This window comes from Corvus cornix, chromosome 4 (genome assembly GCF_000738735.6).
Source record: "Corvus cornix cornix isolate S_Up_H32 chromosome 4, ASM73873v5, whole genome shotgun sequence".
In the NCBI taxonomy this organism is placed as follows: domain Eukaryota; kingdom Metazoa; phylum Chordata; class Aves; order Passeriformes; family Corvidae; genus Corvus; species Corvus cornix.
Genome location: NC_046334.1, coordinates 11,943,877 through 11,970,364, shown reverse-complemented (window position 1 = coordinate 11,970,364; position 26,488 = coordinate 11,943,877). Strand labels below are relative to the sequence as shown.

The 26,488-nt window shown below is 38.6% G+C and overlaps 1 protein-coding gene across 8 annotated transcripts in view; it reads right to left on the bottom strand.

Annotated features, from left to right (window-relative positions):
* The window catches only part of GAB1 (GRB2 associated binding protein 1), a 94,626-nt gene that overhangs the window by 38,902 nt on the left and 29,236 nt on the right, over positions 1-26,488 (bottom strand). Inside the window, exon 1 of one of the 8 annotated variants that reach the window (XM_019293377.3) lies at positions 10,765-10,848. The exons of the other annotated variants lie outside the window; for them this stretch is intronic. Coding sequence (XP_019148922.1) covers positions 10,765-10,833 — 69 coding nt within the window. The 5' untranslated portion in view covers positions 10,834-10,848. Of the gene's footprint in view, positions 1-10,764; positions 10,849-26,488 lie in introns of those variants that run through there. 8 annotated transcript variants of the gene reach the window in all.

Sequence of the window (26,488 nt, the reverse complement as noted above, 5' to 3'; positions counted from 1 at the left end):
ACTCAACGATAGCGACCTGCATTTAAAGAACAGACAATGCTCACATTGTACACTCTCCTCAATGCCAGGGCACGTCTGCACTCAGAACCTCATCATATTCCTACAGTAGTACTTCTTACAGCAAAAGAGCAACATTATTATTTTTTGAAACCGTTAGAGAGATGGGGGTGGAGAGAATGACCAAATGTTATAGTTTTACCATGTAGACCTGGTCTTTGGGGAAGATACAGAAGAAATGAATTTGATAGTCTGACACTGTGCTTATTATACCAGCCCTCCTGATGCTGCAGAAAGACCCTGGTCTGAGAGAAAAGCAAAAGCAAAATGTCTCATTCTCTAACTAATCCTCAGCTGCCTTTCATCCCGTGGGCCTCCATCACCTGCCATAATTCTCATCAAAGACCTTAACTCAAACCATGCAACCAAGCTCAGCATACAGCTGTCCTGCTGCTTCCAACTGCATCTTTACTGCCCCACTTGGCTGCACTTTTGTTCCTCAGCAATACTGTGCTAGCAGCTTCTTTATATAGTGCCAGGATAATGGGCACAGTGGAAGAAAACAGACGTACTGTCATGGCCCACTACGAGAGCTGCACTGCTTTCACACTGAGAAGTCTGAAAGCAGAGCCCAGACACAGTGGGGAGCCATCACTGTGTCATCCATTTGCTCTTATACTTTTCAGCAAAGTTGGAGACCAAGGTAAATCAGTGCAGTAGCCAAGCCACTGTGCATTACCCCACAGAACCACACCACACCCCAAGGCACTCCACCTGAAATTTCTTTAGGAAAGCCAAACAAGATGGTCAGCTAGTCCTTTGGAAGATTAAAAAAAAACAGCAGAAGAAATGCATGAATAAGACAGGTGAGTGCATTTTCCTTTTGACCAGCCATGGCTGTGTCCTAACGAAGGAAAGAAATGGAATCAGCAAGGATGGTCCCAGAAGGGGTCAAGATGTGTGATGTCCTTTAAACACTGGGACAGCAGCTTTGAAAACAAGAGTTTCTTACTATGTATTAGGGAAAGATTCAGAGCCATTTTTGTGAGGCACAAGAGTGGATCCATTTAATTTTTTGTGGCTGCTACCTTCAAACAAACTTGTGGAAGGAGGACATAAGGGAGAAAGAGCAAGAACTCCACTGCCATCTCCGAGCTCTGAACGAGTGCCGTCAGCTTTGCCCCAGAGACTCACAAAACCCTCATTGTGAAGTAGGCATGCCTTTTCAGGGTATCAAGCTTAGAAAGCTATTATGAAAAGATAATACAGAGAACAGGAGAAAGGGAAAAATGACAGACAGCTTAATTAAGGCTTGTGTTCCATTCTCCAACTACCAAAGCTCTAAAAGTTGGGGTTTTTTAAAATAATGTCTATACTTTACAAAACAATTGTATTTATTTTAATTCTGAATAACAGCATCTGTCCTTAAATGCTGAACTGTGTGAATCAAGTCATAGTCTCAAGCAACTATTTCCATGGTAGCAGTAAGTTTAACTGGATGAACAGTTAAAATGTAGAAGATATAAGAGATTAAACCCCTTCAATTTAGATTTCAGAAGTGAGTATATTCTAGTAGCACAGCTGGATAAGCACCATTTAACAGTGACCCAAAAACATTGGCAGAGTTTGTTTTGTTTCCCGTTTCCAAATCAAGTGACAACTTAGATGTTGGGATAACAGGAAACTTCAGTAGCGGAGGCTCTCTCTCTGGGCAAGGCCGATCACAGATAACTGCTACAAACTGCTTCAGAAACAAGCTTTATCTTTAACCTCAGCCTTCAGTCACTCAGATGAAATTTTCAAAGCAGAAATCAGGAGGAAAGAGATTTGAGATATGAGAGGAGCAAGAGCAGTTGAGAAGCATGATGCGTTTTGTCTCACAATTTGTGCAACAACAAAACCCCATGCAAAAAAACTCCATCAACTCTGTATCAACCAGGCGTGCCTCTTCTAAAAGTTTATTTCTTGTACTGTGTCAGGGAGTGAAAGGCTCTTAGCAATCCTGACAATTTCTGTTGAGTATTAATGAGTAAATAGGACTCTAAAACTGAGAAAAACCAACCAGCTAAAAAGAATTTCTTTGCAGCCCTTCAGGCTACAAACCAGCAACTATAAAGTATTTAAAACATTGAATTTAGCCTGCTAGCACCTGCTACTATTTTTGAAGAGTTTTCACATAGTGTATATGCGGACATTTATTTCAGTCCTATAGTGAGTCACACTCTCTGAAACTGGCACAGATTATATTCAAAACCAAAAGCAATTCCATAAACTACACACTAATAAGGCAGATACAAAGGTTCTCTGGATTACAGTACAAAGCACAATTTAGCAGCAGAATAAAGCTTAAAGCTAGACAAGCGAACTGACATCAGCACCCTTGCTAATCATAGTACAAAAGTCCTCTATACTTTGTCAAAGTGCAAAATGAGCTCACATAAATCACTCTTTGTTATTTGAAAATATCTGGGATTCTTAAAGCTTGATCTATTTTTAACATTTTGAGTATTTGTCGCTGCAATGAAAGCTGTGCACTGCCCCACTGAAGTATAGAATAGTGTGTTATTTGTGTTATATGTGCAAGGAAGAGCTTCTTCAGCAACAGCTTTCCAAAGAGAAATCTCTAAAAGAGAGAGTGCACATGTGCAAATACGTACTTATGCAAGTTTTATAATCTTTTTTTTTTTTTAACCCATTTGGTCATTTTTGTTTGAAAATTTTGTGTTTCCTCTTACAGAAGAGCATGCTACAAACTATTTCTCATAATCGCCCAAAAAGATGCAACCAATTTATGACACAGGACAATTAAAGATACCAATTATTTATCTGTCACATAACTGATGGTATTATAAGCCATACATTATCCAACACTGGTTTTCTGTGCTAGAAGTCAACTACTTTAAGTTTGAGAAGTCAAAAAAACAGCCAGTATACAATTTAAACATTTTGTACAGTTTTTTAATTTTGGGAAGAAAATTGAGCAAATTTTTTTTAAAAGAAAGATTTACTCAAATGTATAAAATGTGTTATTAATATAAAGAGGGTTTAAAAATACATTTTATAATTATACTAGCACTTAGTCACTAAACACTGCTTGCAGAGCAAATACCTAATTCAGAAGAAAAATGGCTCCTTTTGTAAGTGCTGTAAGGCAAACATCATGGCAATCAAGTTCACCAGAAGCCTGTGTAGGCTTTGTAAATTATTACAAAATACAGTTTAACAAGGTTTGCTGCTTTTCTCTGAGTCTAAGAAAGGCCTTGTGTGCCTCTCAGCTTGTTTTCTCCTCTGGGCTGCACAGCAGATCAGCTGGCCTAACACAGGACACCACCATGCCTGCCAAACATTGTCCTGCTTCTGTCATGAGACCATCGTATCATGAGACCATCATAATTATAGAAACGAGCTTGTTTGCTTGCTTTTGAGGGAGGCTGAAATGTGACAAGCTGCTCACCCACAGAGCATCAAATGATCAAAGGAACAGTGGAATTCTGTATTTTTCACACAGCATTTTAGTTTACGAAGTAAAACCAAGGTATTCCTACGATTAGGGTTTTATTTCCCTAAGGTATATGCAAACTACTGGTTTCAATGTGAATGAATGAGCTAAGAAATTGACAGAAAGCATCATGCAGCAGTGTTAGGGCTTAGTTGTGGTTTTTTTAACTACTCTAGCTAAAGTTGTATGCAGTACACAGAATTTACAATATATTCTATTTACAAGAGGCATATCTGTTGAAGAAGTTGTAGCTATACTTCCCTTAATCTTTACATTTAGCGATTATTTTCCCCTCCCCTCTCCTCATATTCACTCGAGATGTACCTCATTCAGCTGTTGGCTGTAGTTCAAAGATGTAGGAAATAGGGGATGTATGTGTAAATGGAAAGGGAAAGGAAGGAGGAAGGGGCAGGAAAGAGCAGATAATTTATATTTTTATAAAAGGATTTAACCTTCCATTTAGATCCCCTTAAGCTGTTGCTCAAGAGGCCCAAATGATTACATGACACGTTTAAATAAAAGCTTAGAGATGTTAAATCAAAGACAGCTTTTTCTGGTCCATTTTTTACAGATTTTGCTCTCGCATGGCCGAGTAACTTCTTACTGATATACTGATCGGTTATCCTTCTGTAGCTTCCTACTGTTATTACCCACCATTCTAAGGTTGCTTAAAGCTGATTTTCCTCTTCTAGCACATTTGCCACCATTTTTCTTCTGGGTAGCATTAAGTAAAAAAAATCTTTCAAAACTGCTCCACACTGGCTAAGCTGAAGAGGATATCACTTATACCCCACTCCAGTAACACTGCTAATAAACCCAAGAATAAAATTACAAATCTCAGGCCTTCCTTCTCATCTCTCAAGTGAGCAGACATTTGTGCTTAGGTTTGCATCTCTGTACTCACAGAGTACTTTAAAAGGGCACTATTTGGCATCCTTGGCATCCTCTTTTCTCAGAGACGTCAACTAAGACCTGGCAGAAAGAAGTGACTTACCCAGGGGCACAAGGAAGATGCCAAAAAAATACCTGGTGTTTCATAAATGCGCAACAAGACATTTCATTGCTCCAAAATAACTTATGAAGTAAACAGAAGGCAGAACATGAACCAGAGAGAAGTAGGAACAGCAAAAGACACAGCCTGAGGTGACTTCATTATGCTCTTGCGGACATTTAAGTCCTGTAGCTACTATTGAGCATTTTTCAATTGTCTGCTGGGATCAAGATTTAATTTTCTTTATGCTTTTTGCTCCCATCTATTTCATCTATTCCTCTCTTTCTACTTATTTTTCAGTGCAAATTTTAAACAGTGGAATTGGTACACGTCTTTGACAAACAACCAGAAGAAGGACCCCAAACAGAAGTGGAGTATTTCTGCTCCTTTTTGCCTCCACATTTCCAGTGTCCAGGTGTTCCAGTCATCGCAGAAGACAAACACACCTCTGGCACAGATTCACTGACTCGTGTGTTAGACCCGTGCTCTGCATCCCAGTAGAAGCTCAAATGAAACAAAACTAAAAGTGTTCCTTCACACTGTGGTTCTTTTTAAACCCTGTTTGTGGTCAGCATAGACCAGCAACAACTATCACGGAGAAGCTTCATCCCACAAGGCACGTACTTGGGAGGACTGCCGGGAAGTATCAAAAAGAGGTCACATTAGGTAACAATACTTCAAGTACAGGACTTTACTTTTTCCACTTGCTGCTCTTCTGGCTTGCAGGACTAACTCCAACATGGTGAAATTGCAAAATTTCAAATGTTTTTGCTAAGAAATTAACGCTTGTAATTTCCCTATGTATTTCTATACAGATTTCTTATTTTGGGGTGTTTTAAAGAAAGCATTTTCTGTAAATCTTTTAAAACCTTTTTGGTTGGTTGGTTTTGTGGGTTTTTTCAATTGGTTTCTTTTTTACAGGCCATATCATGAGCACCAGGAACTGAAGAATATGTAATTACTAGTTATTTCTGAAACCCTTGTCATGACACCAACTGCCAGTAGACATCCTCTTGTCCTCTTCCCTAAAAATTATGCCCTTTATTTTTTGAAACGTAAGACAGAACAACTAAACTGAGCACAAAAAAACCCAAAGGATGTTTAGTGTCTTAATTCTATACAGCAGAAACTGCAATTCCATGATTTGACAATAGTCCAAACATTCTACTTTTAGTAGTGCTTGATACTAAGAAATGTAAGCACATTGCTGGAAAACAAACAAATGTGATATGAGGAAAATACTGAATGTGTTATGACTTTCTTTAAATACTTAAGACTTGTTTTCCAGGAAGCACCATCCTTTCTCACTGAGCAAAATAAGGAAAAAACAGTCTCAGTGGAAGTTTCCACTCTCCTGGCCATCATCCTGATCATCTGTTCCGAATACACACAAGGCCAAAATTTCCTGTTTTCAAACTATTGTCACCATTTTCTAGTCTTGTGCTGTCGATTCTAACTTTAGCTTGTTAAATAAACAAAACATTGAAAATACAGCAGAACAATACTTCCACACACATTTACTGTGAGCTCTGTTTCATAACTGATGTTTCAGCACGTGAAGTAGTCTCCCTGCATTAATTAAAGCTCCAAAAAAGGTGCAAAATAAAATGCAGACAATGTAGCACAAACTGCTGCTTTATTTTGTGAATCTGAAACTAACTGAATATCTTCCAGTTATCCAATATCTCTCCATTTTGCATGGGAATTCTTAATTTTTTCTTGCCTTTTGCATCTTTTTTTTCCACATCCTTATCCCTACTCCCAATGTGCAGTTGTGCAGCCAGGTCTGTATCATCTAATTCACATTAAACCGATCCTTATTACAATTGGTTTCAGTAAATACTTTTCTGCAATATGCCAGAAATTTTCTAATGGCAATCACAAACTTACTCCTGCGCACCAGGGAATTATCACCATCTCTTCACCAGAGGACAACTTATTCAGACCTATACAGAGCAATAAAGCAGAAGCCCTGCAGCAGCAACAGGACCTGAGCCCTCATTTCACTGTCTCCAAACCAGGACCAGTGACCAGATCATCTCTCTATATTCCTACATCCTCCAATCCAATTAAAATGCCTAGAAAAGTTCCATTGGTTCTGACCTCTTGCAAACCCACCTTTTCACTTTTGGTTGTTCTCCTTCACCACCCATCCTGTATGGCCAAGACATAACTCCTAGGAACTTGCCAGGAACATGTTCCCCATCACTGATATGAGCTTTGCCATCTCCTCTCATTGCTCCTTCTCACTCCTTTGTCAGCAATGAAGACGCAACACTGACATGGCATGAGGTTTGCCTCGGCACAAGAAGTATAGCTGCTTGCAGGTCCCTTACTCACACATCTACATGGTCTTTGGTTTGCTGCCTTGTTTCCCAGAATAATGTTTCCCTTTTTCTAAAATTTGGTCATTTCCTCTCTAATCATGAGCATGCTCTGATCATCCCCCTCTCAAGCCTTTCCCATATTCATCCTATTTGAATTAATGCTGCCAGGAGAATCTCCCTTCTCTCATTCTGATTACATCATCTTCTATTTAAAGTTCTCCATTTACTGACTTGCTTTATTGCACTTTTCATACCAGGTTCGGCTCATTTTTCCTTCTCCCCTACATTTCTCATCTTTCTTCTGAAGGCTTCCTGAACCAATAAGCAAGGGCAAGACATCTCCCTCCTTCAGATTCCTCCTAAAAATCAGCCTCTTTGACAGTGCTTGTGATCACCCAACCAAATTACAACCTGGCTTTGCATCACATGGATTTATTTAAGAAATAATGTTTTTGCGTATTCACCAAACAAAGGTTTATTTGTTGTTTTTTTTTTTTAAGTTGCTTCAGACTTTTCATCAGCTTTTAATTAGAAGTCACTTCTCCGCACAAGTCTTAATCTAAGAAAGCAAACCATTCGGAGTAGGCTCTGCCCTGTTTTTAGAAGTCTCTGTACATTTCTTATCACAAGGATTACTACCATGCTGACAGGACCCCCTTAACAAGACAAGGCAGAGAAGACACCAGCCATGCAGTTTGACTTGAACTCCACTGAGCTCATGGGTGTAGGTTGCATGAAAGCAACACCCAGAAAAATAAAAAATTTAGTATTTTAAATATGTGAAAAATTCAAAGCTGAAAAGTCAAGCCGACACTCCACTGATACCAACAGCAGCTTGCCCACATAGGCTGGGGATTAACTATTTCACCATATATTTTAATCTCTTCATTCCTCATTTCCAAGGAGTACAGTAATTTTGAAGCAGTTTGTAACAAGTTGGGGAAAAAATTCCCATTTTTCCAGATCACAAGCCCAGTGCTTCTTGTAATATTTTGTACAAACTGGGTTTTGTTTTTTTCCCTTCTTATTCACCCATGTAGATATCTATCTTCATCATCTGTGAAAGACTTATACACAAGGAAAAGCAAGACAGGACACTAGAATCTTGTAAAAACCTGCAATTCCTAACAGGAGTTTGGATCCTCTAAAGGACACTGCAGTATGACGATACAACACATGCTTGCTTCACTGCTTCATGTTTGGATCACTCAAGCATGCTCATTTTGCAAACAATATAAGAGATTTCTACAGATGACAGGAGGCCAAGCACATAATCTCTTCAACAAAATATTCATAAGCTTAAGTCCTGTGCTTTGTACTCCCTATAAAAGAAAGGGGATTTGAGCTACAGAAGCATCAGTTTCTCCAGCTTCAATAGGGAATGATGAATTACAAGGGATTTAGCAATGAATTAAGGATGATGGTACAAAGATACCACAAAGATAATTTCTACAATTTGCCTCCCAAGTGACTAACCTGGTTTAACCTACCAGTTGTATTAAAGAAGCTCCTACCCATCCATTAACACACAGTCTCCAATGGAAATTCAGTCTCCAATGGAAATTCTGACTATGTTTTAAATAATCCCTACAAATTAAACTTAGGACATGTTGACACTCCATCCTTACCCATTCCTCATGAGAGCAAGGATGTACAGTTGCTGACATCTTTGCAAATCAAGTATATGCAGACCAAAGCAGGAGCCTCTCTTGCAAATGAGTCAGCCACTGCTCCAGCAATGAAAGGACTGATACTTACTCAAGCCATTTTCCTCAGGCACAGTAAAGGGAAAGCTAAAGGAAACCTATTGTTCTGCCAAAGCTTTACAGGGATAATCAGCACAGTCATTTTTATATACTGTGAGGCATTGCAAGGAATTCCTTATTCATATATAAGGAACATGGAATTCTTCCTCTTCATATAAAAAAGGGGAAGAATTAGGAATGGCAATCTGCATTTTAACACTAAAACTATTAACTTTCCCATTACAAATCACCATATCTGAAATGTGCAAGTGCAGAGATGGCAGGGAGAGTTGCTAAGAAAAGTAAAAGCTAAGATAAAATAAAAATCAACATTGTGTCTGATAAATACATTTTCACTTTACAGGGCTGAAAATATTTACCAATTAGGCTCCAGCAGTTTTTTCTGAGCAGAACTGACCTGAAGAACTCCAGAGAAAAATTAATTTCAAAATAAACAAGCACAAAGTCCAAATTCTTTGCAAGATACTATGATACATCAATTCCTTTCAGTATGCTCATTAACCCTGAGTTTCTATTGTAGCAAAAACATTGTTTTTCCAACAATGCAAACAATACTTTTAGATTCAAATAACTCACTGGCAGTAACAAAATGAATAAGAAATTCAGAAACCAGCAATATCACATATCAATAGCAATTTCAACTACATACCAGGATACTTGAAAATTAAGATGCTTCAATATAATTACTTGGATTAGCTTACAAAACACTCCTCCAGCTCTCATCAGCTCACATAAAAAAGTTTTCTATTCCTTACTGGACTGTAACAGTACCCTTGTGCCATATATTATTGGGATGAACAGCTTTGTAAAACGTAACCACCACAACCAATTCACAGCCGTGTGAACAGCCAAGGAATTACAGACAGCTCTTCAATAACAGCACAAATACTAAGATAAACTGCATCTTTTAGAGGGCTGTATTAATATACCTAGCACATGCCCACAAAGTACTGAAGCAATACATCACAGACATCACAGAGCTTCTGCCTGCATTTCATGGCACAAAACCTTTCTTTTGTTTTTTTTCCTTTTTTCTTTCTTTTTTTTTCTTTTTGAGCTAGTGATACAAGTGAACAAATGGGTAGAGAGGTTTAGGCTCTTGCTTCAGGAACAGAATTTACTGAGTCAAGTTGTAAATCAAAATGAAAGCTCTTTTTGAACAAAAAAAAATTCTAGCACAAAGATAACATTCTTTAAGGAAGCCCCTGTTTACCCACGCCAATTCTCCACATACCTAAGTTACAAAGCAGAAAAGTAAGCAACATCAAGAACACATTCTTTGACTAGTTTACCTCTTCAAGTCTTCAGAAAATTTAAGCAATGTAGCCATTTCTGTAGTTGTGTCTACCCCAAAATAAGCAAAGCTTTCTTTTTCCTGCCGGCTTCCCACCTCACTCTACACCACCCTATCCTAGTAACCTTTGACCAACAGGAAGCAGACACAATGGACTGAAAATAACAGCAATTGTAAGATTTCAAATGATTTAATACATGAGGGGTGGGCTTAAGATTTGAAAAATTTCCCTTGCTTTGGTTTTTCAACAGTCGCTTAAAGCATGTTATCTACATAGACTTAAAATGTTAGTTCAAAATCCTAGGTTGAATGGAGCTAAAAACTGTGAAACTTTTATTGGGCACTACTAAGAGCACAGAGGTACAAATTCTTACATGCATTGAGATTTTAAGTCCTAGTCATTAGGCTGTTATATACAACTAACTTAGTTTTCCAGCAGTGTAAGCAAGAGCAGTAGAAATTTCTTAGAACATTATGTCTTTATTTAAAAATACTTTTATTTATTGGAGCTTTTAGATCAGAAATAGGTATATGTCCCATAGAATAAGAAGACATTCATGTAAGAAATGCAATCGTCCATTTTAACACTGCAGTTAAACCATGGTGATGGAAAGGCACAGGTCAGTTTGCTAATACAAAAAGGACTTTTGCTAACTCTGAGTAGCTGAGATGCACTTTGTGGTGTGGAAGGAAAGATCTTTACTCCACACATAAAAGCCCAAGCAATGATCCCATATATCTCCTCATTAACAGTAAAAAATTCATGTGCTTTAGATTGTACCAGCAGCTTGGCACAAACACCGGAGGGCTACAGATTCCAAAGTCCAAACAGGCAATTACAGCGTTTCTTTTTATTAGTTTTAATGTTTTTTGCCTTGCACCCCAAGTACCTGCTGATTATTGTATTGCAAAGTCACAGTCACGTCCCAGGTTCCTCCTCTGCGGTTACACCACAACATGCAGAGGTCACAGTCAGAAGAACAGAAGCACCAACTCAGAGAGAGACCCACCTCTTGTACGAGAGCTATACTGTGTTTTCTGTATAAAGGAAGGGGCAGGGGGTGGGATAAAGAGTCAGTATCATTTTTACACAGACTCCTGGTCCTGAGCACAAGACGACCAAACCCAAGGTTCTCCCACAATCAGAGAGGTTGGTAATGTCCTCTGCCTTGCAAACACCAAGCAAAATTTCAAGCTGCAAGTATTACATGGAATTGTCACAAGCATGCTGAAATGCAAGGTCATAATAATTTCCCAGCATTATTAATGTTCCAACATAATTCTGAGTACATTTGCTACCCCACGCACACACTTTATCAAGCATTCACTGCACCTCTATTGCACATTAGGCACTGCTCCATTTCATACACGTTTTAATAATGGAATTACAACAGAAACATTCTTTTCTTGGCAGGGGAAGCTCAGGCACTGCATCTCTGCAGGATAAGACTGGATCTACCTTGTCAATGCAGTATTTCATTAAGGTCTGCTAGAGCTCAAAATAACTACAGAGAAGCCCCTCATACCCCTCAGTATCCAACAACAACTTCCAAATACAAAACATCCAAGCAGGGCATGAGCAAGCTTCTGGGCACAGTAGCACAAGCCACCACTGACATGTTACAAGAGTAGCTTGAAGCACAAATAGTTCAACAAGAAAAGGAAATATGAGGTCCTCAGCCAGCCTGCAGTTTAAGAGTCCCTTGAAACCACTCTGTCTGCTAATAGGACCCTCCTCTTCCCTTCCCCCATTTTAAGACACAACCTGATGCCATCACACCAAGGAATAACAGAGAAAGGATATCCTGCCTAGATTTTCCATTATACAGATCAAATCATCAATCCAGAGAGGTCTTTGCTTACACATGGGATAAAAAGAAGATGCTTCCAACTGATAAACCCTGAGAGGAAGCAAGGTTGGCTCCATGACTATTTTTAAGTAGTTAGCATTCACACAATGGCCTAAAATTAATGGCCAACCCCCAGGGTCCATGAAACCTTCATTAAAAATAAAATGAAAATTAAAAATAGGGAGTTAGGATGTTTGAGAGGAGAAAAGCAAAAACAAAAGAACTAGAAGGTGACAGATATAATTATGCTTCTTCCCAGACTCACCTTCAATTCAGTTTGGATGCTAAATTTAAGTAAATTAAAAAATAGGAAGCTTTATGTCATTTTCTCTAAAAACTAAGCATTTCCTTCAACAACTGCTGGGAGAAATCTTTCTTCAACAGCTCTTGTCATTTTGACTAATACTCTTTTGCTGAAAGTATCATTTGACAAAAAGTAAGTCAACAGAGAAAAATAAAATTATCTTTATGTAGCTGTATTATCAAAGGAGGAACTTGTTTCCTAGCCCTCATTTCCAAGGCCAGATACCACAGCTGTGCTGCAGCTCCAGCTGAACAGCTCCCTACGTTTCACCACCTACCAGACAAAGGGCATTTAGTTTACCAAATGGGCAGTGTTACACATTTAGCTCAGTTAAAAGCATCCCACATCTAAGGCTTCATCTAAGTGTAAAAAAAGTCACGCTTTGTACATCTGGACAGATGATGAATACAAACATCTTTGGTATAATCTAAGGATAAATAATTTAACTGGCATCATTTCAACATTAAATTCACTAAAAATACATCTTATATCAGGCATTTCTCTGGATAAAGAACAAGATGAGGCAAAAGACCCTGTAAGATCATCCTTGTAATCTAGGAAATGCCCACAAACTGAAGACATTTTAAATATCACCATTCATCTCCACATTTTACTGCTAAGAAGGATTTCTTATTTTAAGCATTCATCCTTGTGGAGGTTGTTGTTCTTGTTCTTATTAATAACAGCATCCTTGTGATGACTAACTAAGAGACTCGTGGAAAACAAAAATTTCTGATCTCACCACAAACTATTCCCCTCCTCCTCTGTGAACTCGATAAAAAGTGAACAATTAGCCTGCTGTTTGCTCAGTACAGTGAGATTGTTCATTTCTTCATTTGTATCAGATCACATCACGGAATAGAGAAAAACATTAAAAATACTTTAAAGAAAAATATCTACCATTAAACTACCAACACTGCTCTGAGAATTTAAACCCCATCTGATTTTTATTATTTCTTTTGTAGTTTTGAGCATATTCAAGTGTTAGAGCCCCTTTACCTTATCTGGTTTGCAAAGTACTTTGCATTTTTATGTTTTGCTCTTTGACATGAAAAGCAAGCACTGCATTATTCTTCTGCTTTTTTCATCTTTTTTCGTGAGAGTTTCATAACTGGTTTTATTTCACTATAAAAATGTTTAATTTTTAACTTATGGGCAGGAAAGAAACTCTAAAGCAGGACTCCTTGTTACTTTATTTGTTGTCTTTCTTATACACCTAAACGGCATCTACTTTGTTTACTGACTGGAAGCTCTTACCACTGCCAGCACTTCAGGAACAGTGTGACTGTGGAAAGGGAAAAACATGTTTTTCTACATTTTGTTTGTCATCTAACAGAATTATAAGGTACACATGCAGAAGTTTCAAAATATTTTTAATAGTCGATAACCTCAAATGGACAAAACAATTCAGCAGGTACCTTATCTCAACTCCGAATTTAACCCTTCTCATTCTGGAGCCACTTATGAGTAATAATAACTCATAATGATGTAATGTAATAAGTAATAATGATTTGCTATGGCACTGGTTATTTTTCAATATCGGTATCATGACATTGAAAAAGTATATTCTATTTCTAACAATGATGTTTTTTAGTCCTTAAAATGGAAAGAGCTTTGAGACAACAGCAAGAGGCATGAAATCCGAAACAAGATTTAATTTTGTACAGTACCTTGTACAAAATTTTCCACTTCTTAAACTTATATATCACAACATTATTTATGTGAATCCAGTAAGGCACACTTTGATGATTTAAATTTGAACAGGTTGTTTTGCCTCTGCTGCAAGCCTCTTCCTCCCAGAAACCTGCAGAGCTGAAGCTGCTTATTCACAACTTGAATCATGAGAGAAGAACTAAGACTAGTAATAACAATGTCAAACCAGATTTTTGGAAATCAGTGAAGCAGAGTGACTGTATCTTCGCTGTCACTGACTGCACAGGCAAGACACTACTAATGGCACTTTATTTGTACTGCTGCCCTCAGCTCCAGCCCCCAGCCAGGCAGGTGCCACTTCACTGGAGCTAATACATGACTTGAGAGCACTTGTTATGTTCGACAGGCAGAGAGGCCAAAGGCTGAGTGACATGGAAACAAAGGCATTCTCACTTTTGATAACAGGCTGATGTGCCAGAGTGGCCAGAACGTCCATTCTTACACTCCCATTTAAAAATTTTTTATAGAAAGTAAGACATATTCCAGCAGATTGGGCAAGTCAACTCAGATTTTACTAAAGCAAAATTACACCACGGGCCAGTGAAGATCAGAAGATTCTGAGGATGGGATGATGGCATCATATAGCCAGAGTGTTTAGATTCAAAAACAAACTTTAAAACATAAATACTGCTAGAACTGCTCACATCAGCTACTGATGGACACAATCCAAATTGTTTCAATCCAGAGAAAAATTATTTTGGTGATCAAAGTCTCTGAATCCAAGTAATAATAAAAAGCACTTATATTAATGTCTTGGCACCTTAACCAAAATATGCTGATCAATCAATTTGTTAGTCATTTCATGACTAATAAATAAGCATAACCAGTATTTACTGTATGCTTTCTACCTCTTACAACTCTGCTCAAACACTATAATAAAAGCATAGTTTAATGGTTCACAGTTTAATGGTTTGCCATACTATGAATTCCTCCCCACAGTGGCAGGGATAGATGATTTTCTGCAATACCTTGTGCCTGAAATAGACGTACAAATTAAACACCTTCTGCCTGACAGCATGGGATGCAGCTTGGGGGAGAAGCTATAGGTGAACTTCTCTTAGCATTTAAAAGAGGTATGACATCATACTGACAGAATTGTAAAAATTCCCACAGAATGTAAGAAAAGTTTCAGTGATTTTATCACACACAACAGAAATGAGCTGGCAGGGTAGAGGCATATACAAATGACTGCTTTCTCTTTGATTCACAATATTTAGATTGTTATTTCCAGACCAGGTAAAACAAATTGGTGTTATGATACTATTGTTAAGCTGCATGTATAAACATACTTATGCACCTTTGGAGGCAGGCCAGCCAGCTCAGCAAACACATTACAAAAGAAACAGCAAAGAGGTAGAGCACGAGCTGCTGCTCGGGTTCACCCACCAGGCTGTTATGGGAGGTGGGAAGGAAGAAAACAGCACAAAACAGTGGAGCAAAATATGTTGTGAACACACTATTTTAAGAAATGTGGCAAGTTTCTTGGAAAAAAAAAAGCTCAAGAGTTGGTTCATGCTTAGCAAAATAACTCCTGAACATTTGATACAGACAGACAATCAAGTATTTTCAATCACCTGGCTTAACCCGAGGCAAAAGAAACAAAGAAACAGCAGATACAGATTTCTTACAGTGAAAGGAAAATTGGTGGGCAAAGCACAAATTACCATCAGCAAAAATTTTAGCCAGTAGAAAAAAAACTATTTGTTTTCTTTAAGAACAAAGAATAAGGACAAAAAACACATTCTGGGTAACCCAGATCTTCCAATGCATTTTCTAAGGAGGAGGTCTCAGTCTTACCCCCCTCTCTTCTGCAACAGCTCAGGCACTTGACTCCAATTCTCCACTCTACCCAATATTTACCTAAAAAATGACATTAAAAATACTTTTTTTCCTCATTCCAGTCAGGAGAGAAGTTTGGAGACAGGTCATTTACAGCTGTTTTCCAGGGGACTCAGTTTACAGATACAGAGTTGAAACAAGTATATCTGACCCAAGAGAGATTATGGATTTTTCAGCCATTACACCCAGCCTATATAAGCAGAAAAAGAGTTATAACTTTTAAATAAGAAAGGCAGACTAACCAATACAGTCACAGATTAATCTCCCTAGCTTACCTTCTGTCTTGGTGATCCTGAAGTCACTTACCTGTTCCAACAGCCAACAGGGCTGAGGTATCAACCCTGGAGTTCATGTTCTAAGCACACCCAACATGCAGAAAGAAGAAAGCTGCATGAAGAAGTAAAGCCAGTAACTCATGCCCTTTGGAAAGGGTCTTGTGAGGTTTCTCATTCCTGATTTGCTCTCCTTCATTCACGGGAGACACTCTGGAAAGAGTAAGCTGGGTTGCACTCATACTAACAAAGGAGGTTTCTATTCTCATACTCAAAGCACTTGCCTTGTTTCATGGAAACACTCCATAATTTTATATTCTGTTCAGAGGAACAGGTCCTTCACTGGCAAAATACAGCTGCATAACAAGGCCTGACTTCCCCTTAAAGTAAAAAGCAACTGCAAAGTAGTGCCATTAACAGAGTAGCCCCAAACATTTCAAGAAGCATCAGGACTTGACCAAGGTCTCCAAAAAGGAGCTCTTGCAATAATTCATACTTGAGAGCAAGCTAAAGTTGAAATGGAAAATATTTTCGTAAGTACACACACCAGATATTGTAAAAATCAATTCACTTCAGTCTACAATACAGAAAGATAGCTACAGAAAAATAACACTTTGTGAACAATTCAAAAGTTTTTTTTAAATGCAAAAAATTAGAACACTTGTCAATTCATTTATTTTCTAAAGTATTTGGTATTTGTCGTGGTTTGACAAAAACCAGGCTGTGCTAAACCAACACATTTGAGGAAACTTTACTTGATTTTGCATATAAATTATTGGCCTGCCTCTAATTTGCCTATCACTGATAGCCAGTATAACCCTGGATTTTAAAACCAATCACAAGATCATGTCTCCCATCATCAAGCTATGCCATTTTTAGAAAGCCAGAAAATGAAACCTGAAAACTTGATGTGCATTTGCTCTGCAGTTCACAATCCACACAATACTGGTGTCTGTAAACAGTACAAGTTTGTGATTTTGTTTATTGTCAAATACACATGAAAGAACATTCTCTTCACAGGTGTATATTGCCCCACTTCTTCACACACTGGAACAGGCTGTTGTCATAGATTTTTGGTTTTGCACTGGCTTTTTTTGTTTTTTTTTTTTTTTTGACACCAGATCCAAAAAAGCTCCTAGACAAAGGTCACTTTCTTGCAGAACTGCCAAATAAATAAACCACACTTGACAACAGAATTCAGAAGATAACACATTGCTGGGGTTCCCTTGCCAAAAAATAGACTCTCTGTGCTTTTGTCTCACTGGAGGTGCTTATTAGTGTCATACAGTACTTTCTCTAGGCAGAAGTAGTAGAAGAACTGCTCAGGACTCAATGGAAATTACAAATCTTTCTTCTGTTTGTTCCCAAACTCCCAACAGATTAATTGGACTGTTTTTTAATACAGAAAAATCTGACTATACAGCAAGAGCGGTCACTACCAGTCAGAATAGCAGTCCTGACCTTTCAAACTTCTGGTCTAGCAACCCTTGCATTATAAATATCGTAACACTGTAGATCCAGATTAGAAATTTTGTAGCTTGCTAGCAAAAGCAAAGCTTAAATATAGGACTAGTCAAGCATAATACTTTTAATTTGAAATTCAGTGTTTTCAATGAGCTCCTTAAAACAAGTAGCATGTGAAGAAGTCAGGTAGGGTTTCTGTGCACCACCAGCTCTGGTATGAACATGTGCTGCCTGCCACACTGCTTGTAAACAGGACAGGCAAGAGGATAAGGAGTGACACTCACACTACACCTCATCACAAAGGCAAAGCCAACCTGCAGGAAAAACACAGACACCCTATAAAACCAGAACAGCAATATATACATTGCAATGTTCCATAGGAAGTTACACAAAGCATATCCTTCCAACATTAACAGTACAGAATTTCACAAAGAACAGCAAAGCATGATAAAACTAACACAAGGCTGACAGTGATTTTAAGAGAAAACTTAAAATCATACAGAACCTTACTTTTAAACACAGAAAGATGGAACATCCTTCATCAGCCTCCAGCTGCTGTAACGATTATCCAGGAGAAAAACCCGGCAAGATATCCATTTCTGTCTCACTCCAAGGAGAGCACTATACTTATTTAGCATCAGCTCCCAACAGCAATACAACTGAAAGCTCCGCAATCTGGTAGACTCCATGAAGTTTAATCATCTAATGAGATTACCTCATCCGTGTGTGGTTTCACAATGCAGTCTCAACGGTAGCCCATTATGCCAGTCCCCTGACACGCAGTATCAATCATGCTAATCAGCTTACTCCTATCACTCCTACGGAGACACACTGCCACGCACAGAAACCAAAAGCCGGCACAGTTTCTACCCCACAGGTTAAAAGGGATTGTGGAGAAAAAACACTGCTAGCTCCAAGCCTAAAATAAATGTCACTTCTATCCAGCAGGTTATGAGCCATGTTCCACTATTAAATTTTACATACATGTGCTATGTATTCTATACGACAGCACTCTCATGGAGAACATGAAGTTCACATGTAACAATTTACATGTTTACAGTTAATAAATATCAAGTTGGAAAAATCTTAAAGCTTCACAGAACATCAGTAGCTGCCTTTTCTGAAACACAAGCATCTTCCCCAGGTACCATCAAGTGGAGCTCTCAAAGCACAGGCCCCTGCCCGTTTTACTGTTACCAACATAAAAATGCTACAGTAATTAATGCTCTTCATTCACCAATGCCAGAAGCATCCAACCTCAAAGTAACATAAGGCATGTACAAATAAAACTTGTTCTATTTGACAGATGAGGGTAATGAGAAAACCTAAATATTACTGCTAAGTGTAGTCTGTATTTCGTGCTTTGGTTGCAAGTAGAAAAATAACCCTGAGTTTTGATGTTTTCCAAGGTAAGACAGGGATACAGCTGTTGTATATAAATAGTTAAAATAACCAGGGACACTACACAGCTCAAAAGACAAAGAGAATAAGCCCCTTCAGCATCAGGTTTTATACAAGAAAGATTAAGCAGCTTGCCCAAAGAAGTCATGGGCAAAAATCTAAGACATCCCCGTTAATTAGCACTACCTTATCATACTGGCTTTACCTGTTACACTTTTCCCAAAGCACCTGGAAATAGTGCCACCTGAATTTCAACACATCTTCATTCAATGAAGGAAATTAACACATAGTTAACAATACCACTTTTTTTTAATAGCTACATGAATCTAGACTTGACTGGGGAGTATAGAACAGGTCACCCTAACACCTTCTCTAGTGTCTCCTTTTACCATTAGGTGCTTTCAATAACGTGATGGAAAGGGAAGGGAAATTAGATAAAGGAGACCAGACGAGTCCCATAAAACTATGATCTCATCACATTGAGCTTGAAAAATATAGAACCACTTAAAACTTGATACAACCTATAAGACGTAAGGATGTCAAATTAAAAAAAAAATATCAAAAAGACAAAAAAAAAGGAAAAATACACACACAACTAATACGAAGCAGCTTTACACACTTACAACCCTGATTATCAGCCCATTTTGCTGGGCCAAGCATCCCAAACTCCTCTGAAAGCAGTCCACTGCCAGAATACTTACTTAAAATGGAAATGAAAAATGGGAAAGACCAGCATGGCAATGTCAGGGCAATAAGGCTTCGGACCTTGTTATCCCAAATTAACTGCCTTGTAGGCCACTGACTCAGTTGGCCCAACAGAAGCCAGGATCAGACTTGGGACTCTTGTTTTGCTGAGCAGTCTTTTTTTTTAGAGATTAAGATACCAAAAAGTAACTTTGCGGAATTTGACATTCGAGACAAAACACATATCTTTGAAAATATCTACATTTTCTGCCCTACTTTTCCACAAGCATACTCAATTCAAGCAGTTCTATTTTTTAATAGGATATCATTTTTGCACATCCCAAAGTGAAGGCAAACAGCTCTAGTTCAAATAACTAAGTAAAGACTTATAAATAATTTACCCTTGCTACCCAAATATATACTAGCCCTTCAGAACAGAATATAAAATTGTTAATATAGTTTAAAAACCACACAAAATCAAAACCATAGATACAAATTATCAGTGCTTCTTCCACTGTTACAACAAAATAACTGAGCTGATACAAAGGAGACAAGACAGAGGGGGGGGAGGGAAAATGCACGTGTCTTGGCTACAAAGAGAAGTGTGCAAGAAAAATATAAATCTCTAATACTGTTTTACTTCATCTAAAGTATCAAATATTGGTATTAAAAGCAGCATTATTATTCTGCCACTAGTATAACACTGAAATCTACCTAGAAAGGGCAACTGCTAGTCTCAGTGAGCATGGAACACTCACAGTGCAAACGTGCCTGTCTTTACACTGCTGAGCTGTTAATAGACTTAAATATTTAAATCTGCCCCATCCAGGAACTTTCTATTGTTTTCAAATGCAAACAATATTCCAAAAGTCTGAGACCAAGATTTTCCTTCCCACCCCCCACAAAAAGCTCCTGTTGAAAAACACTGAAAGGCTTTCCAGGGTCTCTCAGCCTTCCTACTGAAACAATTTAACAGGGATAGAGGACAAAGAAGGACATCTTGCTTAAACAAACCAGTAATTATCTAATTCTTACTCCTTTTCTCACACACAGCTTACGACAGAGATCCAGGACCAAAAGTCATTAGCACAACCAGTTAAAACATGATTTAGCTAAGACAATACTATAATGGGAGATGTTAGGCAACCTAAAACTTTGAAATTCATTGGATGGTCTATCTGTAACAAGATTCCTGCTGTTACAATGTTAGTTTTCATAGGATCCAAAATGCTACTTGAATGAAAAGTCAAAAAAAGTGTGAGTTGCACTCTCAGTGTGGAAAACAAACAACAAGAGATCAACTTTATATGAAGTTTGTTTTACCATGCATCCCAAGTTTGCTTAATGCCTCTGTGTGATATTCTATAAAATAGTCATTTGGATTAAAATAACTCTAAGCTCAGGTAGGAGAGTCACATAAAGCCCAGGGAAGCTGCATTAGGATGAGAGAACTCATTTCTAATAGCAGAGCACAGACTTTACTGGCTTTCTTGTTGGGGTTCCTCTCCCCTGCCACAGGGTCCTGGGAAAGGGGACCCTGGGGTAGAGGCATGGCCTAGGCATGGGGTCTCCCTGCTCCCTGGTCACATGTACCCTAATCCTGTTCCCCACTGGTTATTTTGTGTTCCCCTGCCCAGGAAGGACCCTGGTTGTCCCATTATTGCACGGTTCTTCAGCAGTCCCCCAGCCATGCGGCTGGAGAATAAAGATCTCTGAAACTTCTATCAAGAATCAGTCCCTATTTCTTTCCACGGGCCTTGCTGTCTAATGCATGTTGCAGGAGACCCCACTGCAACACTTTCTGTCACTCATTTAGCAGTGGGACCATTTTCCTCCCACAATCATTTTCGTTATTCACAGCAGAAAGGCACATCATGGCCAGAAATAAGCACATTGTACTGCTGACTAGACCCAGCATCACAGAGATACCCAGGAAATTGCTCATTATCATGAAAGACCAGTGAATCACCAAGAGTGCTCAGAGGACAAAAAAGGGGGAAAAAAAGTTGCCCTGAAAAAAAAAAAATCAAGCATATCAAGTCACTATTCACCTTTCTGCTCGTTTTTCTGGAGGATGTGGAATGGGGAGGAGGGACAGGAGAGAGCAGTAGGTAAGAATTCATGCATGCAGGTGACCAATCATTCAGAGTAGACTAAATTAAGAAATTGCCTTCCTTTTGATAGAAACCAAGTGATAGATTCATGCAACTCCTGGATTTGCTTATTGTTGTTGATCTCCAAGGTCCTAAAACACTTCTCCTAGTGCAAGATAGGCATCTTAAAATTGCATGAACATGAAGCAACCAGTGAATGGAAAAGTGTGAAAGACAGGAAGAAACTGATTTTCAGTGCAGGACAAGTAGGAAATAGGGATTTGTGAACTGCAATTATAAAAATAATTTTAAAAAATTTTCCAAGTACTGCCACATATCAGGAAATTATTATCTCAAGCTTGGTATGCAAGACTATAATCATGCTTGATGCCTGGTAACTCCTTTTGGGTCATAAAAACATGCTATTTCTGGCACATTTCTCGTTGGTCAGAACCTACAGATTGCTCCACACTTCTAACCAGGGCATTGCAATGGGTGCAAATGTTGAAAGAAGGCTTTAAGAAATATCTTCCCACCTGACAGTAATTTCTTTCTGACTCCATTATGATGAAGCAGAGTGTGAAGCTGCACTGGAACTTACACCCACAGAAAACTTTAAAGATGAGAAAATGCTTCTGGAGGTGGACATTTGACCACATTACGTATGGGATTGGGGTTGTCTGGGTGTTTTTGTAATTTTGCATATTTAAAAGAGTCTGTCCTGGGAAAGTGCAGGTGCTCCTCAGGCCAGCATGCTTTCAAACCTCACCTACAGGATTTGTAATGGATGCAGTTCAGAACCACAAACCTCAACATATTCGCTCCCCGGCACCGCCAAGACCACGTCTGTAGAAAGGCATATCTCAGCCTGCCCTCGCAGCTCCTGCCCAGCACTCTGAACACGCTCCCTGAACAGCATGAGACACACACACACATTTATATACAGGCTGATAAACACACTGCATCCCAACTGCTCCGAGCGAGGAAACTTGACTGCTTCTACTGAGCTTAGCCCCCGCCAGCCCTCTCAGACAGGCGGGCAGGGAACAACCATTACCAGGGGACAGACCAGCTGAAGAGTAAGGAGCTCCAGGGCGTTGTCTTACTAATAGTCAAAATAAAAAGCTGGCCTAGACAAGTCTTCAGAGGCAGCAGAGCTCTAGCAGAGTGAGCTCTAGACCCAAGATGTTGCTAATAACCAGCCTGAGATATCTTCTAATCTCTGTAGTGCAGATTCAGGGCTGAAAATAAAGGATAACATCTTTTTTTGGAATCTGCCTCCTGCCCCTAATTTCTGTTCTACATTATTACATACAGAGATATGGTATGCATACACCAGAAAAAACATGATTTTACAATTATAAATTACCAACATTTGGTAAGACAGTGATTTCAACCATTGTTCCAAGACTACCAAGTAGTCATTTGTTAACATATGAATTGAAACTACATGAGATTTCATGGTATAAATTTACAGTCAAAAAGAAAAACAGAACAGTCTCATTAATTTTACTTACTAAAAGCACACTTGAAATATTTCACAAAGTACAGCAAGTTTTATGGAAGAGGGGGAAGCACTGAAGTACACACATGAAATCAGAGACAAGACATATGTATAGGGTAAGCTGTTCCAGGTGCAAAATACCATGGAAGAAAGAGACCTGCAAGAAGAGGGAAAACTGATTAATCAGATCCAAGACCTGATGAGTTAAAGCAGCATTAGCTAGCAGTAATACACAGTGTGTACTTGTGCAAAGCCCTGCCCACACAGGGCCAGCTCTGTGCCCTGTCCTGCTCTGGAGGGATTTGTGGGGTGGCACACACCTTGCCATCCACTGAACCTCCTTCTAGGGCCACAGTTTTTCCGAGGCCATTTGCAGGAAGGATGTCTGTACACACTGCACGTGGCTGCATCTTTGATACTTTGGCTTCCAGATTCCAACTTAAAATGGAAAGCTGGTTGTATTTATTTGTACTTGATCAGAGGTGCCTCTTAAGATCATAAAGAAAACAACTCTTGCTCATCCTCCAAGAATCTCCCCACAGCTGTGCACGGGTGCACACACACTTGCAGACATGTATCTTGAGAGGACAGGGAGAACAACAATTGATTTCCTGCAAGTGTAACATCCTGTTGTTTTTCCAAGGTGATCCAGAGAATTATCACAATCCCAGATGTTTACAGGGGGAAAGAGAAACTACAGCAACTCTGCACAGGATGAGACAGTTGACTGCCTAAGCACATTATTCTAAATGCAAATTCAAAGTTTCATTACTTTTTCTATAGAGGCTCTCTGTTCCAAACCCTGGAACGGCAAGCTGTAGGATATTAACAAGCATACATTTGAGTTTCCAGTCACTTCAAGTGTGTCTGAGGCAATGAACTTATACAAAGTATTTTTAGACTTCCTGCAATCAACTGTCCTCCCGGCATTGCTCAATATGACACAGTTGTCTGAGGGATGCAGTTGTGCTAACATACAGTTTAAAGTTTCATTTCTGTGTTTTCCATAAAATAAGTACTGGCAAATTTGCTCATCCAACAAGTTGAATCACAAGTGATTAAGGGTCATCTAAGCTATGCCATATTGTGTAAATGCTAATTAAATTATAAAAAGTAACTCATTTTATCTACAGAAGATAATTGTGTAAACTAAAAAAAACACTAGTAATGACTGGGCGTGTGTAGCAAAAATAGATGGCTAAATTCTGCACAGTAAAGTTTTGCCACTACAGAGTCTCACAAGCCTAAGGTTAGTCTTGCCTGGAGATAACCTACATCGTCTGTGATGGAAAACAAAGAAGAAAATGTTGCCTCAACTTTATACATCCTGCAGGATAGAAAAACTGATCTCTAAGAACTGTCCTGCTTCCTGGTGTAGGGCAGAAAATAATAAACAGTTGAATCATTTTGAGGAGGAGTTAGGAGAGGGTGACAGTTGGTATCATCTTGGAAACTTATATGTCCAAGAAATAATCAAGATATATCAGTTCAAATATGGCAAGCCAGTCAGAATATTTCAATACAAGATGTTCTTGCAAGAAAATAAAATGGACAGGGTGATTACTGGAACAACCTAATTATTCAGCAGCATTGACTAACAAATCACTATTTGACGCAGCTCCAGACTATCCACTATTATAATAAATACTGTCATTAACCATGATTAAGCATTATCTCTTATGAAGACGCTTCAAATGAAGGAGCTTGCTAATTAGCTGTGTCCTACATCTCAGAGCCAACAAAGGAATCTTAGAAGTCTTCTGCTACCATTTGTAAAAATGGGTGACTAGGACTGGCCTAACAACACGTTGATGACACTTCTTCCATTAAGAAAACAAAAGATGCCATCAAGACGTGGTGCTATGATTTTAAACTGTTACTGATGCGTTTCTTTTGGACTGTGACTGCTCTTGGTGCACTTTAGCACTGTGACTGTCACTTACAGAAGAAACTGACTGCTACTTTTGGCAACTTCCTCAATTCATTATCTCCCCATTACTGCCATTACTATTAGAATACTAAGTCACAGAAATATTAATCACACTGCCAACTATTCAGACAAAAATTATAATAAGTTTCACAGACTAAAGCTGATGTAGAGACTTAACTGAATTGCCTTCGATTAAAGGCCCAGCTGAAATTACAATGCAAAAAAAGTAGTTCATTTTAAAGAGTCAGTTTTCACAGTAGTGTCCTGTTGCAAAGAAATTTAAATTCCTTCTGAAGAATGACATCAAAATGACCTCAGTTTCATGTTAATAAGAATGACTGTTTTCCTCAGTCTAAATGATATCAGACAAAGAATTTAAATGAAGGAAATAGTCTTGGGGAGGGGGGAATCCTCTAAAAATGGTGAAGAACTGAGCAAACCAATCAGAGTTACACTGAATGATTCAAGGCTGCTGAGGCTTACAACAACATGTACATGGGACAGTAGAGCATTGTATTCCTTTTTTCCAGTTATAATCTTCATCTTGATAAAACCAAGAATAGTTCAAGGAGTTAAAAATTAAGCCACATACAAAGCTAAGGATCCCTTTTAGTAAGCATAGAAAACATTTCTTATTATGATAAAAATGGGTTGGATTAACTGTTTAAGTAAGAAGAAAAAAAAAGCTCTTTTGCCTCTTTCTCCTCTCCGCTTCTATGCGGCAAAACCAGCAGCTTCACAAATGGATTATCAAAAAAGAAGCTTTATTAATTTGAACAAATTTCATACATTGGGTAAACTGTAGAGGGTCCTTCACTGGGCAACACACATGCAAAAGCATTCAAGCATCTGTTTTATGCAACTGTTCCTTCTCTTTCATGTCACATGCAAGGAATTTTTCTGAAATACTATCTGAACGCAAGACTATTCTTGCTATCACCTGCACGTCCAAAAGTAGCACAAGAATCTCAAAGAGACCTTGCCCACAGGTGCAAATTCCAAAATTTTGGTTATAGGCTACTGTTTTCACAACAACTTCAGTCCATGTTTAGACATCCAGCAGCCCAGCACAAACAGCAGTAGTTCCAAGAGCAAACCAAGTCTCAGCTTTTCAGAAGTCAAAAAGAAGAAAAGAAAAAAAAAACAAAACACCAGGCAAAACTCCAGTTGCCACACTGACTTTGGGTTTACATGTGCAAAATATCAACAGTGACAACAAAAGGCATTGCACGGAGTCCAAACTAACAACTCTTGCATTTGACACCTCTCAGCTGTCATGGTATTTAGCCAATTGACTCACATCAATCACTAGGAAATACACATTTATCTTATTTACTAGGGATGTGTTAGGAAAGACATAAGCCATGTTGCTGTTGTAATCCTGTCAATGTGAAATAAAACCAAGTTTGTAGAGTAAACAACTGAAAGGAGACAATATGAAGAGAAAGCACTGGCTCCTGAAGAGAAAGCAGCAACTCCTGTCAGACATCATGTTTCTTTTGTCTTAGATTATGAAAGGCTAAGAAATACTTCAACAGGAATTATGCAAGTATTTTAACA